This window comes from Haliotis rufescens, unplaced genomic scaffold (genome assembly GCF_023055435.1).
Source record: "Haliotis rufescens isolate VD_foot unplaced genomic scaffold, xgHalRufe1.0.p SCAF_1, whole genome shotgun sequence".
NCBI lineage: Eukaryota > Metazoa > Mollusca > Gastropoda > Lepetellida > Haliotidae > Haliotis > Haliotis rufescens.
This window is the reverse complement of record NW_025963779.1, coordinates 71,785,836-71,802,008: the sequence shown is the minus strand read 5'-3', so window position 1 is coordinate 71,802,008 and position 16,173 is coordinate 71,785,836. Positions and strand designations below refer to the sequence as shown.

Sequence of the window (16,173 nt, the reverse complement as noted above, 5' to 3'; positions counted from 1 at the left end):
GCAGGGTGAGGGAGGGCATTAGGTGGGGTGGAGCAGGAGGAGGGAGGGCATTAGGTGGGATGGAGCAGGGTGAGGGAGGGCATTAGGTGGGGTGGAGCAGGGCGAGGGAGGGCATTAGGTGGGGTGGAGCAGGGCGAGGGAGGGCATTAGGTGGGGTGGAGCAGGGTGAGAGAGGGTATTAGGTGGGGTGGAGCAGGGCGAGGGAGGGCATTAGGTGGGGTGGAGCAGGGTGAGAGAGGGTATTAGGTGGGGTGGAGCAGGGCAGGGAGGGCATTAGGTGGGGTGGAGCAGGGCGAGGGAGGGCATTAGGTGGGGTGGAGCAGGGTCAGGGAGGGCATTAGGTGGGGTGGAGCAGGGCGAGGGAGGGCATTAGGTGGGGTGGAGCAGGATGAGGGAGGGCATTAGGTGGGGTGGAGCAGGGCAAGGGAGGGCATTAGGTGGGGTGGAATAGGATGAGGGAGGGCACTGGGTGTGATGGAGCAGGGCGAGGGAGGGCATTAGGTGGGGTGGAGCAGGGCGAGGGAGGGCATTAGGTGGGGTGGAGCAGGGTGAGAGAGGGTATTAGGTGGGGTGGAGCAGGGCGAGGGAGGGCATTAGGTGGGGTGGAGCAGGGTGAGAGAGGGTATTAGGTGGGGTGGAGCAGGGCAGGGAGGGCATTAGGTGGGGTGGAGCAGGGCGAGGGAGGGCATTAGGTGGGGTGGAGCAGGGTCAGGGAGGGTATTAGGTGGGGTGGAGCAGGGCGAGGGAGGGCATTAGGTGGGGTGGAGCAGGATGAGGGAGGGCATTAGGTGGGGTGGAGCAGGGCAAGGGAGGGCATTAGGTGGGGTGGAACAGGATGAGGGAGGGCACTGGGTGTGATGGAGCAGTTGGTTGAGGGAACCCCATAACTTCCTTCTGATTTATGTGCTTTGTGGTGGGGTGGCCTGGTTAAAGTGTTTGCTTGTCACACTTAAGTTTTGGGTTCATTCCCCACATGGTGTTTGAAGCCCTTTCTGGTGTTCTGTCAGATGGATCTGGTTGTAGTTGGTGTTGATGTTGTTCCAGTAAGGTGACAAAGAAGCAGATGACGATGTTGATCCGTGAGGAAAAGAAAGACTTCTGGTCTGGCTACACAAAGGACAAGGAACAGTACCATTACTATCTGAATGGTCGTCTACGTAAACTGAGAGACTGCTCGAAGCCAGACTTCCAGCAGCCATGTAAAGCCAATCAGGTCAGGATGAATATGATTGCTAAAACAGTGAAAGAATATTTTGTTTGGTTTAAAACAAATTTGTGTCTCTCAATCTTCGCAGGAGCCAATGAATCATCTGTGGTGTAAGCCTTTTGTACAGTGTTATTCAAACGAAGTCATCTCACCAGTGTTCAAAATGTTCATTCATCCTTTGAGATGCTTATTAAACTAAGGAAGGTATCAAACGTAATATCTCAATTTGGGTGAGCTAACAATGATAAATGTGATTTGCCATGGAATACCCAAGAGCAATGAAAGCCCAGCCTTTCAGCTTGCAAGGATTGCACAAGACAGCGACTGGTCTACCAGAGAGCTATGATCTATTTCAGTGATGATGCTGTGTATTAGGGCTGGGATGAGTCCAGATTTACTACCCAGGTACCCACCCCACTAACACCCGACCCTACTAGGTACCCGACCCTTGTAGGTCTCAAGAGATTGGTACAAAATGTCCGATAGGGAATTGTTTTCGATCAGCGTCCTGGCAAAAAACAATCTCATTACAATCAGATCTTAGTTCTCGCTACCGCTAAACAAAGATCTGAGGACATCCCATTAGGGGTCACGTCAGAACGACCTTTCATCCAACCAATCAGAGCGTCGCTTACCAGATCATGAAAGTGACAGTCAGAATGTGATTTCATTTCATGCAGCCTCGAAAACTTTAAAACGGGGTATTCCGAACAATAGTTATGGGCATAACAACTGAATCTATACAATCTGGACCATATATTAGCCATTCGAGAATGTTCTTTTGTTCAGGTTTCAAATTTTTAAGCGAGAATTTGTCAAAATATGTTTCGAAGCGTAGTCGCTAATTTGAAATTAGTGCTGTAAAGCACAAGAAAGCTGCCTTCTGATTGGCTAATGTCGACTTCTTGTCAGTAATTCCATTGGTCAGTCAGGGTTCACGATAGGTCGTTCTGACGTGACCCGTAATGGGATGTCTTCAGATCTTTGTTTAGCGGCAGCGAGAACTAGGATCTGATTTTAATGAGATTGGGCAAAAAAATATTTAGGTACACTATAAAACGATCTGGTCACGCATAACTGAAGTTGACTGAAGCTTTATCTTTATTCAAAATTATATTTCAGAAGGAATAAGTGAATAGTCCGGAAGAAATGTGATAATTTTTAGCTTTAAACAATATATCATGTGACTAACCATGGGTTTGGGGAGTCCTGTGGGTTCCCGGGTCCTGCTCAGTACCCACCCAACCCGAGTACCCAGGTTACACGTGTGTGTGACATCCACATTTGTGTCTTTACAGAAGTGGTACTGTGAGCAGACCCCGAGTGGAATCCCCCGGAAACACAAGTGTCGTGGGGAGAACCAGGTACAGAGCGATCAAGCGTTCGGCTGCAACTGTGCCGGGCGCAAGAAGAAGTTGAAGCAGCAAGAGAGGAAGAATCAGCGCCGGTTCCTCAAAGCCCACCTCAATAAACGTAAGACAGACAAGGAAAGGTCATGTTCAGCAGCCATGGGAAATGGGACTGCTGTAAGGTGTTGGGATTGGACCTTTGCCGCCACTGATTTCTCAGAGGGCGGTCGGGTAGCCTAGTGGTTAAAGCATTCGCTCGTCACCCCGAAGACCCGGGTTCGATTCCCGACATGGGTACAATGTGTGAAGCCCCTTTCTGGTGTCCCCCGCCGTGATATTGCTGGAATATTGCTAAAAGCGGCGTAAAACCCCACTCACTCACTCACTCACTCACTCACTGATTTCTCAGATGTCTGCTACAGAGATAGAAGTCATGAAGATTAATTTTTTAAACACATGTAATGGTATATGAACGACTTGACACCAACTTGCTACAACTGGTAACCATGTTGTTTGGTGACATCATGAAAAAAGGACGATATTTTGCTTATCCACTGCCTTGATACAATTCTGCCATTTAACAAGATGCAGTCACTCATTTAACATGTTTTACAAGATTACAAATGTCTCTCCTTGCAGCGTACCGTCCAAAGTTTCTTCGGTCCAAGAGATCTGTGTCTGACTTCTATACAATGAACAATTCACCAGCAGTTGATCTTCAGAGTACAATAGGTGGGTGTCATCTTGTCAACATGACACCACATTTGCCTAGATGTGGCTTTCAGGTGTCGGTGCAAAGCTCTTTGTGAACTTCACTGTCTTCGAAATGCATTGTCTTGAATCTTTGCCACAATGGCCAGACGAGAACCTCAACATGTGAGCTGTATAGAGAATCTAGAGTGTCTTTTCATATCAAGTACATCAACATGAGTTGATAAAAGTGGAAAAATTCTGAGGCTTGCCGAGGAGTTTGTCCACTTTTATCAACAAGTGTTGATATATTTGATATCAAAAGACACGAGGGTGAGATTTTATTTATCCTCCAAAATCATTCTTCCAACTTTTTCAGTTTGTGGACAGTAATAAGCAGTGTCTTAAGTGTAAAAAGGACTGCTAACAGCTTCAGTAGCAGAGCCTTTAGTGATGTCATTTGATTGTTACGTTATGGTAACCAATGATGTCACAATGGTCTGCAAAGCATTGTGATGCAATTTCATTGCAGCGATATCTACAATGTAGATATCGCTTGATCTCACCAAAGTGATATCTCCTGTGGCTTGGAGTTTTAGATGATTAAGTGTTTTGTTCTTAGTTTGTTTTGGGTTTTTTTCCTGTTGATAACTGTGTGTTGCCTGGAGTGTGAGACCAGCTGCCTGATACAGACCTAGCTGTTGTCTACAATTTGTGTCCTTGTTCAGAATTTTGTTTTCCTCAATTTGTATCGAAAAACATTTTATGTTCAGGTTTTGAACTGTTTGACCGCCGATGTCGCATGTTGGACAACGGCACAATATCTTGCGACCAGGAACTGTACCAGGATCCAGGAGCCTTACAAGACCACAAGGAGAAAATTGAAGAGATGATCAAAGAATACCGCAAGGCATTAGAAGATCTCAGGGTGAGTTGAGAAGGGATCTCAGGATGTGCCAAGAAGGGCCTAAATATTAGCAAGAGATGATTTGAGAAGAGCGACATAAAATAGATTAAGGTGAAGTTTGGATGATGGTAGAAAAGATTCCAGGTGATCCAGGGTAGATTCAGAATGAGGCAAGGAAGATTCGTGGTGAGGCAGGGTAGATTCAGAATGAGGCAGGGAAGATTCCAGGTGTGGCAGGGTAGATTCAGAATGAGGCCGGGAAGAGTCCAGGTGATGCAGGGTAGATTCAGAATGAGGCAGGGAAGATTCCAGGTGAGGCAGGGTATATTCAGAATGAGGCAGGGAAGAGTCCAAGTGAGGCAGGGTAGATACAAGAATAGGGCAGGGTCGATTCAGAATGAGGCAGGGAAGATTCCAGGTGATGCAGGGTAGATTCAGAATAAGGCAGGGAAGATTCCAGGGGATGCAGGGTAGATTCAGAATAAGGCAGGGAAGATTCCAGGTGAGGTAGGGTAGATTCAGAATGAGGCAGGGAAGATTCCAGGTGAGGCAGGGTCGATTCAGAATGAGGCAGGGAAGAGTCCAAGTGAGGCAGGGTCGATTCCGAATGAGGCAGGGAAGGTTCAGGGTGAGGTAGGGAAGATTCAAGGTGAGATGGAGAAGATGCAGGATGAGGCAGGGTAAATATCCGTGGGATTCAGGAAATATTTCAGGGTGAGCAGAATAAGCATGTGTTTTATGCTGGACCTGATCTTATATCCTTGCATAAAGAATTCTTTATACCTTCTCCGCCTGCTTCGCTACCTCTCTGTAATGGCAGACATGCACTACTGATTATGCATCAAAGTAGAAAACTTTTATTTCTACCACTGAGAAATATGGATCATGTGAATAATCTCACATGCAAATTGCATGGTGTTTATTTCAGGCCATTCGCCGACACCTCCAGGTAGGAAGGCAGATCTCCCCTCTGGTGGGGCAGTGGCAGGCTTACTACATGTTGCCCATTGTCTGCACAGCAAGTCTGATGGCTGTTTGTCATGCATGGCAGGTCATGTTGGCTGTTTGTCATGCATGGCAGGTCATGTTGGCTGTTTGTCATGCATGGCAGGTCATGTTGGCTGTTTGTCATGCATGGCAGGTCATGTTGGCTGTTTGTCATGCATGGCAGGTCATGGTAGCTGTTTGTCATGCATGGCAGGTCATAATGGCTCTTTATCATGCATGGCAGGTCATGCTGACTGTTTGTCATGCATGGTAGATCATGTTGGCTGTTTGTCATGCATGGCAGGTCATGGTAGCTGTTTGTCATGCATGGCAGGTCATAATTGCTCTATCATGCATGGCAGGTCATGCTGACTGTTTGTCATGCATGGCAGGTCATGTTGGCTGTTTGTCATGCATGGCAGGTCATGTTGGCTGTTTGTCATGCATGGCAGGTCATGGTAGCTGTTTGTCATGCATGGCAGGTCATGGTGGCTGTTTGTCATGCATGGCAGGTCATGTTGGCTGTTTGTCATGCATGGCAGGTCATGGTGGCTCTTTGTCATGCATGGCAGGTCATGGTGCAATTTGTCATGCATGGCTGGTCATGCTGGCTGTTGTCATGCATGAGATCTGCAGCCAATATGAATGGACACTTACCCTGAAATACGTCATGGTGTTTGTGCATATGCTTCTGATGTCATGGCTGCATAAAATGCCAAGGTCATTCCAAGATCACATGCAACAACTAGGCATCATTGGTGGGATCTTCACACTCTGTACTAAACCGAATGCTTATATTTTCATGTTAATCTGTTCATTACCTAAGTGCACCTGTGATGCATCGTGTGTGATTCAGCCTGGTAAATATTAATCTGCCTTTGGACTCAAATGGGATCTTTTTAACTCTGTGTGTACGTAGGGTAAGGTTGGTTGGTTGCTTGCTTTGTTGTTTAACGCCGCACTCAGCAATATTCCAGCTATATGACGGTGATTAATATCATGAGCATCGATCCACGCAATTGGGATCGATGACATGCATCAACCAAGTCAGCAAGCCTGACCACCCGATCCCGTAGTCACCTTTTAAGGCAAGCATGGGTTGCTGAAGACCTAGGGTATGGAGGAATGCGACCTCGTTTTGTAAAGGATTCACAAGACCTCTGAAAGTTAAAGGACTTTACTTGTGACACATTTCAATGCATTGATTAAATCCTGTTGAGAGTAAGCCATACTGACCTACTGTTTTGTTTCTCAGGTCTTACATCAGCTATTCTACCATGAATTTGTAAAATATTTAATTTTGAAAAAGCTGATTTGACACCACAGAAGCTAATATTTATGGAAGAGAACTTCTTTCTCAACCATTGTCAGTAGGCATTTTGAAAATGTTGAAAAGACGAAAGGAAATAGGCTGAGAAGGTGTATTTGTTTAGGGACAATGGTGAGCTTGAAATTTGGCGCCTTTCTGTATCTGACTGTGACGTCATATCCTTTGCATCACAATGAGTGGTGGGACATCATAATAGTGATGTGTATTGTTGAACTAAACCTTGCAAGGCTTGCTTATTTTCTAATAGGGCACCAACATCATATTAGCTTAAGAAGTAGCTATGCCCCATACTTTCAATGCCTGAACTATATCTTATAAAGGATGATGATGTCTGAAAAAAATGTCTGAGCATGTTTACAACTTAGGCATTTGTGTTTACACAAACAATGTCAACTTTTGGCAGGTATGACACTAGTCATAACATCAGGTTGACATGTGTCATAACAAGTTCCAGACACAACAATAAGTTAGATGTGATGGCTTCATGCACCTAAAGGTGGTCACAATCATGGATTCTCTCAAACATGAACAACGCGCTGTAATAAAGTTCCTTACCAAGGAGGGATGCAAAGCAAAAGAAATCCATGACGGCTTTTGAAAAGTGATGGGTAAGGATGCTCCTGACTATTCCACAGTTTAGCAATGGTCTCTACAGTTTAAAAGGGGTAGGGAGTCCATAGACGATGACCCAAGGTCAGGCAGGCCTTCAGATGCCACCCAACCGGAAACCATTGCTGCTATAGAAAGAAGAATTTTGTCTGACCGACGAGTGAAAGTATCTGAACTTTCTAGGGAATTCCAAATATCAGTTGGAACTGTTGTAACCATTATTCATGAGCATCCTGGTATGTCCAAGGTATCTGCAAGATGGGTACCTAGAAACCTCAGTGCTCAAGATCGCAATCAGAGAACTGAAAGTTGTTGAGACCTCCTGGATCTCTATACTGCTGATGAAGCCGGATTTCTTTCTCGTCTAGTGACAGGTGATGAAACATGGATCCACCACTGGGACCCAGAAACTAAATTGGAATCCCTGCAATTGAAGCACCCCAATTTTCCGCCTCCGAGGAAGTTTCCCACTCAAGCATTGGTTATATTTTGGGATGCAAGAGGCATATTACTGATTGATTATATGCCACCAAAAACTACATTCAATGGACAGTATTATGCTAATGTAATGAAAGAATTACGAAAATCTATTCGCAAGAAACGCTGTGGGATGTTAACACATGGTATTCTACTTTTGCATGACAATGCTTCAGTTCACAAGTCGAGAATTTCACAGGCCACCACATGTGAATGTGGATTTGAACAGTTAAATGACCCACCCTACAGACCTGACTTAGAACCCCAGTGACTATTTCCTGTTCCGGCAAATGAAATCTGCCCTACGTGGAAGACGCTTCCAGGATGACGAGGACATAAAGGCTGCCACAGAGGCGTGGCTAGAGGGCTAATCTGCGGATTTCTATAAAAGTTGTATTAAAAACTTGAAGGACAAATGGAATAAGTGTATTGAGGTGAATGAAGATTATATTGAAAAATAAAAGTGCAAAAGATATTCTGTGACTTGGCGTTATATTGAAGTTGCAAAACCTTTTGAACGCCCCACGTACTTTGTTAATACCATCAGTATATCAGTGTTTTCTTAAGTCAGATCGAAAACAAACTCAAAACACAAAACTCAACCAATGATGCATCATTCAGTTTCAACTCCAAAGAGCTCACGTTTAAGTATACACTATCTGGTGTATAATTGGCAATTGTCCGTGATTAATTCTGAAAAAATTGATATGTTATAATACAAATAAGACAGACAACATTCTTGACAAAATTGTGAGAAAAAGGTATTCTAATAAGCTTTTCTAAAAATTTATGTTACTATGAAATTAATGATTTTGTTGTATAATTGGTAGAACTGAAAAAGAAATGATTATGTTTCCAAGTTCAACAGCGATGAAATGCAAATTTGGATTTTGATGATTGTTGTGAAGTTCCACAACCTGTGTATTGTGCATTCTGATGTGTGCATGTGCTTGTGTGCATGTGGCTGTGTGCATGTGATTGTGTGCATGTGGCTGTGAGCATGTGCTTGTGTGTATGTGGCTGTGTGCATGTGGCTGTGTGTATGTGGCTGTGTGTATGTGGCTATGTGTATGTGGCTGTGTGCATGTGGCTGTGTGCATGTGGCTTTGTGCATGTGGCTGTGTGCATGTGGCTGTGTGAATGTGGCTGTGTGCATGTTTCACACAGAGTAACAGTACATTGCAGGAACCAAACAATATTGACTGTTTACAGTGTGACAAAATCGTGTGAGATAACTGTACACAGATATTTTTTGTTCCAACTTTGTCAGAAAGCAACATGAAGTCCATGAGGAGCTTGTTATGCTATTACCTCAGCCTAGTGTTATCATTGTCCAAGTTTGGTTTTTGTTCTCAAGTTGTAAGGGCTGCTATTCCTGTAGGTGGCCCAGTGGTCCATCAGTGCCAGAATATCCTGAGTTTGAGTCCCAGATCCTTGATCAGCACAATGTCCACACCCTACATCTTCCCGAGGCAAGAGAGTTACCTGACTATAAAAGTCCAGTTTCCACCCTTGCTGAACTAGGCTGGTATTATGGAGTTACATTTTGGCTGGACTAACGAGTCTATGCATAGTCCAATCAAAATCTCGCACCGAAATCGAAATGCGGTTCGTAAACTGTCGTGCAGATTTCTGTTGATTGCAGGATTTGCAAAGCATGTGCACAGCCAACTTGTTGTCAGCAGGTATTTTCCAAAACTTTTCCTGTTTTTAATCAAGGTGCTCATGTGATTTGATGCATTTTGCGATGTAAGACCCATTTTATCACAATATAGATCTTGATTATCGATCAGATCGTCCTGACTGAGCGACACCATTTTGTGTGAAGCAAACGCAAGTGATAAGAGAGCCGGAATCTGATTGGTCCATAGGAGAGGCTTAGAAGGGACATAACTGGTAATAGCCACTGGTGGCGCTACGATCGAACCCAGTAATTCCAACCTAGTTCAGCAAGGGTGGAAACTGGACTTTAAAGTCAGTTAACTCTCTTGCCTCGGGAAGATGACACCCTAAGGTTTCCTCAAAGTGACATATGTAGCCTGCAACGATATGATGACATTCTGTAATATGATGCAAATATTGACATTAAACCACAGCTTATTAAAGTACACATAAAAATCCTTGAAAAGTGGAAGTAAATCTAAGCTGGTATAGTATTAGAAAGACAAATTTTTACCAATTTGTTTCTACATAGCAGTTATTCATACATGGTGTGTCCCATGTTTGAAAGACAAGCTTGTGACGTGTTCACCCCTGAACTTACGTGGGTTGGTGCATGTCCAGTTGAAATGTATATCCAGAACAAAGTCAAACCTTGATGACATTAACTCATGACCAATACCTCCTTACGTATTTCAGGTTATTCGTCGACACCTCAAGCAGCAGCGCCCTGATGACCTGAGTATGTTTGACCTGAACATGAGTGGCCCTCTGTTGTCGGAGACTATCAATATGGAGGACGACTGTGACTGCGAAGATGATGTCATATCAAGGTTGGTCAGGAGCACATATTTTGTTAATAATTGCTGTTTGACACACATTATGTCATTGTGAGACTTTAAATCGTCTGTTCTTATGTCCAAATACAATGTCGTGTCAGTGGTCACAAAATTAAATGATAACAATGAAGAAAATATTTTTAATCGGACATGAAATATTACAAAATTGTTATTTTTAGTTAGGTCACTGATTATTATTTGAATATAACCAACTTTCGTTACATGACTGTGTCTTTAATGGAAAATAATCCTGAAAAACGGGGGCCAAAATGATGGTTGACGGACTATATCTTTGTGATAAATCACAAGAACAATGAAACTTGGTGTATGTCACGAAAAAAAAACATTGTTCTGTCATGACGTCATTTCTGGAAATTCGAACATTCGCTTGCAACTCAATGACGTCCAACTCAATGACGTCCTAACTTGGAAGATGTTATTTTGTCTATGTCTCCATAAATGTAGCTGAACAGTACAGATGAACGCAGTGGCCGAATGATCCAATCCAAAAGTGGTCGAGATATGACAATCGGTATTGGGGGAAAATGTACAGATAATTGACATGAAGACTGTGGGAATATCTGATAAATACTAAACTTAACCTCCCTGTTGATAAAATGAACTTGTCCGACATTGCTGTGGTCGTATAGTATTCAGGTAGTCATCATTATTTCGATAAGGGTGAATATTAAAGTTTGTACATTTTATTAACATGCTCAAAGAGGTGCTATATAATATTGAAATATCATATAAGAAAGAAACGACTTGTGGTCGTTTTTTAATGTTTGAGCACCCCTCATGGTTTATTCTCCCTGCATTGTTTTATTGTACGATAAACAACGACCACAAGTTGTTTATTTCTTGTATAGGATACAACATTTTGTACAGCCTATTTAAGGATGAGGATAAAATGTACAAGCTTAAAAAATATTTACCCATATTTTAATAATGATGACTCCCTCAACAGAATCCGACCTTGGCAATGTCCATTTTATGCACAGGTGGGTATTTCATCCGAATTCTCGCAATCCTGACTTCGATTACCTGTACCTTTTCTCCCAATTCTGATTGTACAATTATAAAAACACCCACTCATTGTTTATTTCTTAATTATATGAGGTTCAGAAATGGCAGACGAAAAATATGTCTGTTCAATTACTTTGAACATGGAGAAATAGACATATTTCCATACGGTCAAGATATTGAATAAACATGGTTTGACTGTTCCAGTTCCAAAACTTCAGGACGCTTTAATCAGAAAGATGATAGGAAGAAGATGAAGAAACGGAAGCGTCAGAGGAAGAGGAAGAAGAATGTGAACTGTAATTCCCCCAACATGAAATGCTTCACCCATGACAATAATCACTGGCAGACACCCCCGAAGTGGAACTGTGAGTTACAAAACACCTTGCTTCTCCATGACCCATCCTCATGAGTCAGGGGTGTGTTGGCATTAGAGTAACCTCCCTTTGGCCTCTGGCATTTGACTGCAATCAGATGCCCATTCACCACACAATTCAATGGCAGTTGAATATGACAGAGCATCAGAACAACATCACTAGTACTTCAAAGAACTATTTATTTAATCAAACCAAGACCATGATGAGATGTTTGTTTTAATTTGTGAACTTACTTGACTTGGATCATGTACACATAAAAAAAACCCTCAAAAGTGCTTTTTATTATGTGAACATGTTGTTAAAGATAGTTTATTTGAATAGTATTGATTTGATCACTTCTGGGTGCCATTGCACAAAGCGATCTTAGCGCTAAGGTAATCGCAATGCCTATACCTTAACACAGACTTACGAATGTTGTAGCGCTAAGGTTGTTTTGTACGTCACCCCGGAAATGTATTCTGTTGCTAGAAAAACACCTGAACAAAACCTAGCAGTTCACTGTCAAGATGAAAACAAGGCCCTGTAGTAGTGATTTAAACACAGCAGTAGGCTCAGTATGTAGAATCCTCTTTGGTAAAAATTGACATATCTAGACTTTGTCAAAATCCTGGCAGACTTTAAACAATAAAGTCCTCCGCTCCATGACTGAAATTTGTGCTCTGGAATGATATAATTTATACAAGATTAAACATATTTTCCAAAATTTAAACTGTAATAATCTCTTACCTCAACCAGTAACCCTTGACTCATGAGGATGTCAGGGTCACGGCCATGATGCATTTTGATTTTGTTTGTATTAGGTTTTCAACTAACAACATAGTCCTGTCTGCATGGATTGATACTAACAGCTGCTAACTGACTCATAGATGCATTTATTACCCATAGGATTAACAGACTTCATAAAAATTGTATGTGCACTTGGGCAAATATCACTTCATGCACCCAGTGTATTGCTTACAACATCTGGACGCCATTGTTGACCTCATTCGAATCTTATTGTGGTGTAAGGTTGGAATGACGTCACACTAGAAATTACATCATAGCTGAAGATTGTTGATGTCATTCAACAGTTGTGGTTTTCTTAGACAGCCATTGTGATCAGTGCATTGTCTTAAGGGGAGGTCAAAAGGATTGAGCAATACATTTAATGGAAATGAAGAAATTATGCTTGACAGACTCCATTTACTTTCACTCAAGAAATACAAGAATTCTGACACCCGCTTTGTAAGTGGATAGAGTGTCTGCCGCATCAGACCTAAAGACGGTAAAAGTTGCTACTTGTTGTTACCCTGTATGGCTCTCGGCATTAAGAGGGGTAAAACAAGGACTGGTCGGCTCGGAGTCAGTGTACTGTGTCTGAGTGGGGTATTCATTTTCAACTGCGGCATCGTATCTCAGTGAGCTAGCACTATAAAATCGGCATTAGTCCAGACTTGTACAGGCAGCCACACGCGCACATGCACACACACACACACATATGCCCACACATGTACATGCACAATTCATAGATGTATTCTACTACAAGTGTGCTCAAAATTGTAAATTATATTGTACATGTATGTGAAACAAAGTTGTTTTGAAAAAGTTGTGTGTGTATCTTGATATAGTACATGTAGTGATGTAGTACAGGACCTACACAACAAGGTGAGCTTCAGCCCGGAGTACATGTAGTTGTAAGCATATGACACATGAAGTACCCCGATTGGTCGCCACCACATGACTGGTTACACGAGGATACATCCTACCCAGACTTGATTGTGTACAGGCCGTCGTGATGTAGCTGGAATATTGCTGACTCAAGGAAAACCACTGAACGTATTAAGTATTATCCATTTTATTACTAATTCCTTACAAGACTGACAGCATGTACACATCTCATCATAAACACATCTCCTGGGGGCCAGTTCAAAGTCTCCATGTTATGTGCAGCATGTAGCACCTGCCCGCTGCTAGGAGACTAGTTATGAGATGATCCCCCTCGCCATTGTGCATTCAGGGTCCGTGTTCGAAATAACTCCTACTTGTAACCATCCCTTAGAAGGGATCACTAAACAACAGTGCCAGGCATTGAATACATTCACCTTCCAGTGTAGAAAATCTTGAAGGCTTTAGGTGTTCTTCCTCACAGTTGGCTTGCAATTCTAGTGATTCTAACTTTGGGGTTTTTGTCACCTGACTGAAAGAAGTAGATATTTTCAAAACTCAACTTGGTCGATACTTATGATATTTCCCATGGTAATAACCAATGTGATGTCTGCCTAAGTTGGAAATATATAGATATTAAGCAGACAGTTTAAGAAGCCTGAACAATTTCCACTCCACCTTCCTGTCCATGGGACAACGAGCAGGCAGCTGTTTCGAACACGGTCCATGATGCCGTGTTGTAGTATTATCTTCTACAATATTGCATCATTTTATGCTTCATTTTACCACCTCTCTTTGGTTGGTGGGATGCATTATAAAGTTAGATTCCAGTACATGATATGAAGGAGTATGTCCTGCTAGAACACAGTAGATCCTCATGGTTTGAACACACTAGTGTCTCCATAGTTCCTACAGAACTGGAACAGGCTTGTGACTGGTGTGACAGCTTAGTAGAACCAGATGTGGCCAGTCTGTCATGACGTTGTCCTGTGTTCATGAAAGTGTGGGGAGCACGGGTGGCCCAGTCGACTAAGGCTGAGCAGAGTTGCGTCCCTTGTGCACGCCAGAAACCTATGATTGTGGGTTTGAATCCCGGTTCGCCCCGATTATGTTTCTAGGTTTGTTAGCACCATACCCGTGCTCGTGGGTTTCACCGAAGTGGTAAACGTCTGAGACCTGCATCACTTCGGGCTTTCCTCCCACATTAAGCCGACACACCACAATACAACTGTAATACTGTTAAAAGCGATGTTAAACCCAATTCACTCACTCACTCACTCATAAAAGTGTGGAGATTTCCGTGGACGTGTGAGTCAACCAGAACAGCAGCTCTAATAACAGCATATGGAGTGTATCACCTCGCCTGTAGCATGACTAGCCGAGGACAGACTGACATCCCAGCTGTAGTGATAGTTTCATGTTGTGGATGCTGGGGATGAAGCTTTGCTCTGCGTTATGTCAGTTATTTCTTGAAATTGTTCCATAGTGTATTAGCGGGAAAAAGTAACTGGTCAAATAATATGTATTTCATCAGTCAATGAAAGTTAATAGTATCTTTGAGATATGTACTATTTGGCTTGCCACTTTGGTCAGTCTTCTAACTTGGCACATGGCAAATCACTTAAAGCGGTCCTCTAAAATGCATGTATGTTCGTTTTTGGAGTAAAAAATATTCAACCAATCGTTGCCTTCCCTTTCAAACTTCTGTAAACTGAAAGTAGGAAGTGTCAAAAGCCAGAAACTTGGAACTTCAAATTTGAGCCAGCACTCCAGCACAGATTAAAAAGTCTTCAGAGAGAAACAGATAAAATTAGAACTGTAAGTGCTTCTATTAATATTTGATAAGAATAGTGTGTACAATTACAAAGTTTCTTTTCCCCGCTTTAAATATAGGTAAAAATACTTAGAAATTATTTGCGTGTGCTTGACAATTATTGTGAATACCTTTATTATCAAGGATAGTTTCTCCTTTCCTTTACATTTTCAATCATGTTGCCAAGATACTTGTGTCATTAATATATGGTACTCTCTGAGAATGCCCTAATGTCTTCACTCTATACCCTCATTTTCATTTGTATCTTCAAGTCTTGATCTGGTTTGTGCATGTATGAGATTCATCCCTGTGCACTGTTTAAAACATTTGCATGAAAATATGATTCTAGCTATGAAGAATATTTCTTCATTAAATTCTGTCCGTAGCTCAACGCAAATGGAAACGATTTAATCACGAAACCTGTAGAAAAGAAGGAATGGAATGTGCATTGATGGACACCCATCACTGGAAAACAGCACCATTCTGGAAATGTAAGACATTGTCTGGCATTGTCATATCTTCAAACCTAATATGTGTGGATTATTGTAGAATATGGCAGATTTTGACGGAAGCTCGGCATTATGAATTTATTTATTTCATTTTGTTAATATCTATGTGTCCTGTTTACAAATGTAGGTAATTGCATTCTCTGTTGACACAGAGGATATTGTTTCTATGAAATTCATCCTTGGTAAACAGCATCAGTTTGTTAGTAACTTCTAGGCATCCACATCGGTTTGGACTTGTCTGGTAGATATAACACTGTAATGTGACAATTTGCATAATAAATGCCTTAACACTGAAAATGATTACACACATTTACCTCTGAATAGATATTAATGGATATAAATAAGTTGTATCCAGTGAAGATCTGGTTAGAATTGATCTTCAGCAACCCATGCTTGTCGCAAAAGGCGATCGTGTGGTCAGGCTCGCTGACTTGGTTGATGCATATCACCATTTCCTAATTGCGTAGATCGATGCTGATCATGTCATCCCTGGATTGACTGGTTCAGATTCAATTATTTGCAGACCAATGCCATATGGCTAGAGTAGTGCTGAGTGCTGTGTTAAACAACTAAGATACCAAAAAGCAAAAAAAAAACAAGTTGTAGTTATTGAAGCTCAGACTCTGGAACTGACCATTTAATATTTTGGATGCGCCTGGAAATTTTGTTGGAGACTGAAGAAGACAAAAAATGGTTTTGTTTTTCACAACTTGTCTGGACATCCATCATGTCCAGGCAACATTGTTGATTGGT

At 42.3% G+C, this 16,173-nt stretch overlaps 1 protein-coding gene across 5 annotated transcripts in view; it reads left to right on the top strand.

Moving 5' to 3' along the window:
• LOC124139709 (putative extracellular sulfatase Sulf-1 homolog) overlaps positions 1 to 16,173 on the top strand; it is a 124,563-nt gene that overhangs the window by 88,498 nt on the left and 19,892 nt on the right. For 3 of the 5 annotated variants that reach the window (XM_046506989.2, XM_048400501.1, XM_046506991.2), the window contains 8 exons: positions 1,045 to 1,213; positions 2,506 to 2,680; positions 3,196 to 3,288; positions 4,020 to 4,174; positions 5,082 to 5,102; positions 9,915 to 10,048; positions 11,285 to 11,445; positions 15,298 to 15,402. In XM_046506989.2, the coding sequence (XP_046362945.2) occupies positions 1,045 to 1,213; positions 2,506 to 2,680; positions 3,196 to 3,288; positions 4,020 to 4,174; positions 5,082 to 5,102; positions 9,915 to 10,048; positions 11,285 to 11,445; positions 15,298 to 15,402 (1,013 nt within the window). The remainder of the gene's footprint in view (positions 1 to 1,044; positions 1,214 to 2,505; positions 2,681 to 3,195; positions 3,289 to 4,019; positions 4,175 to 5,081; positions 5,103 to 9,914; positions 10,049 to 11,284; positions 11,446 to 15,297; positions 15,403 to 16,173) is intronic. The other 2 variants (XM_046506990.2, XM_046506993.2) reach the window with 2 other exon arrangements.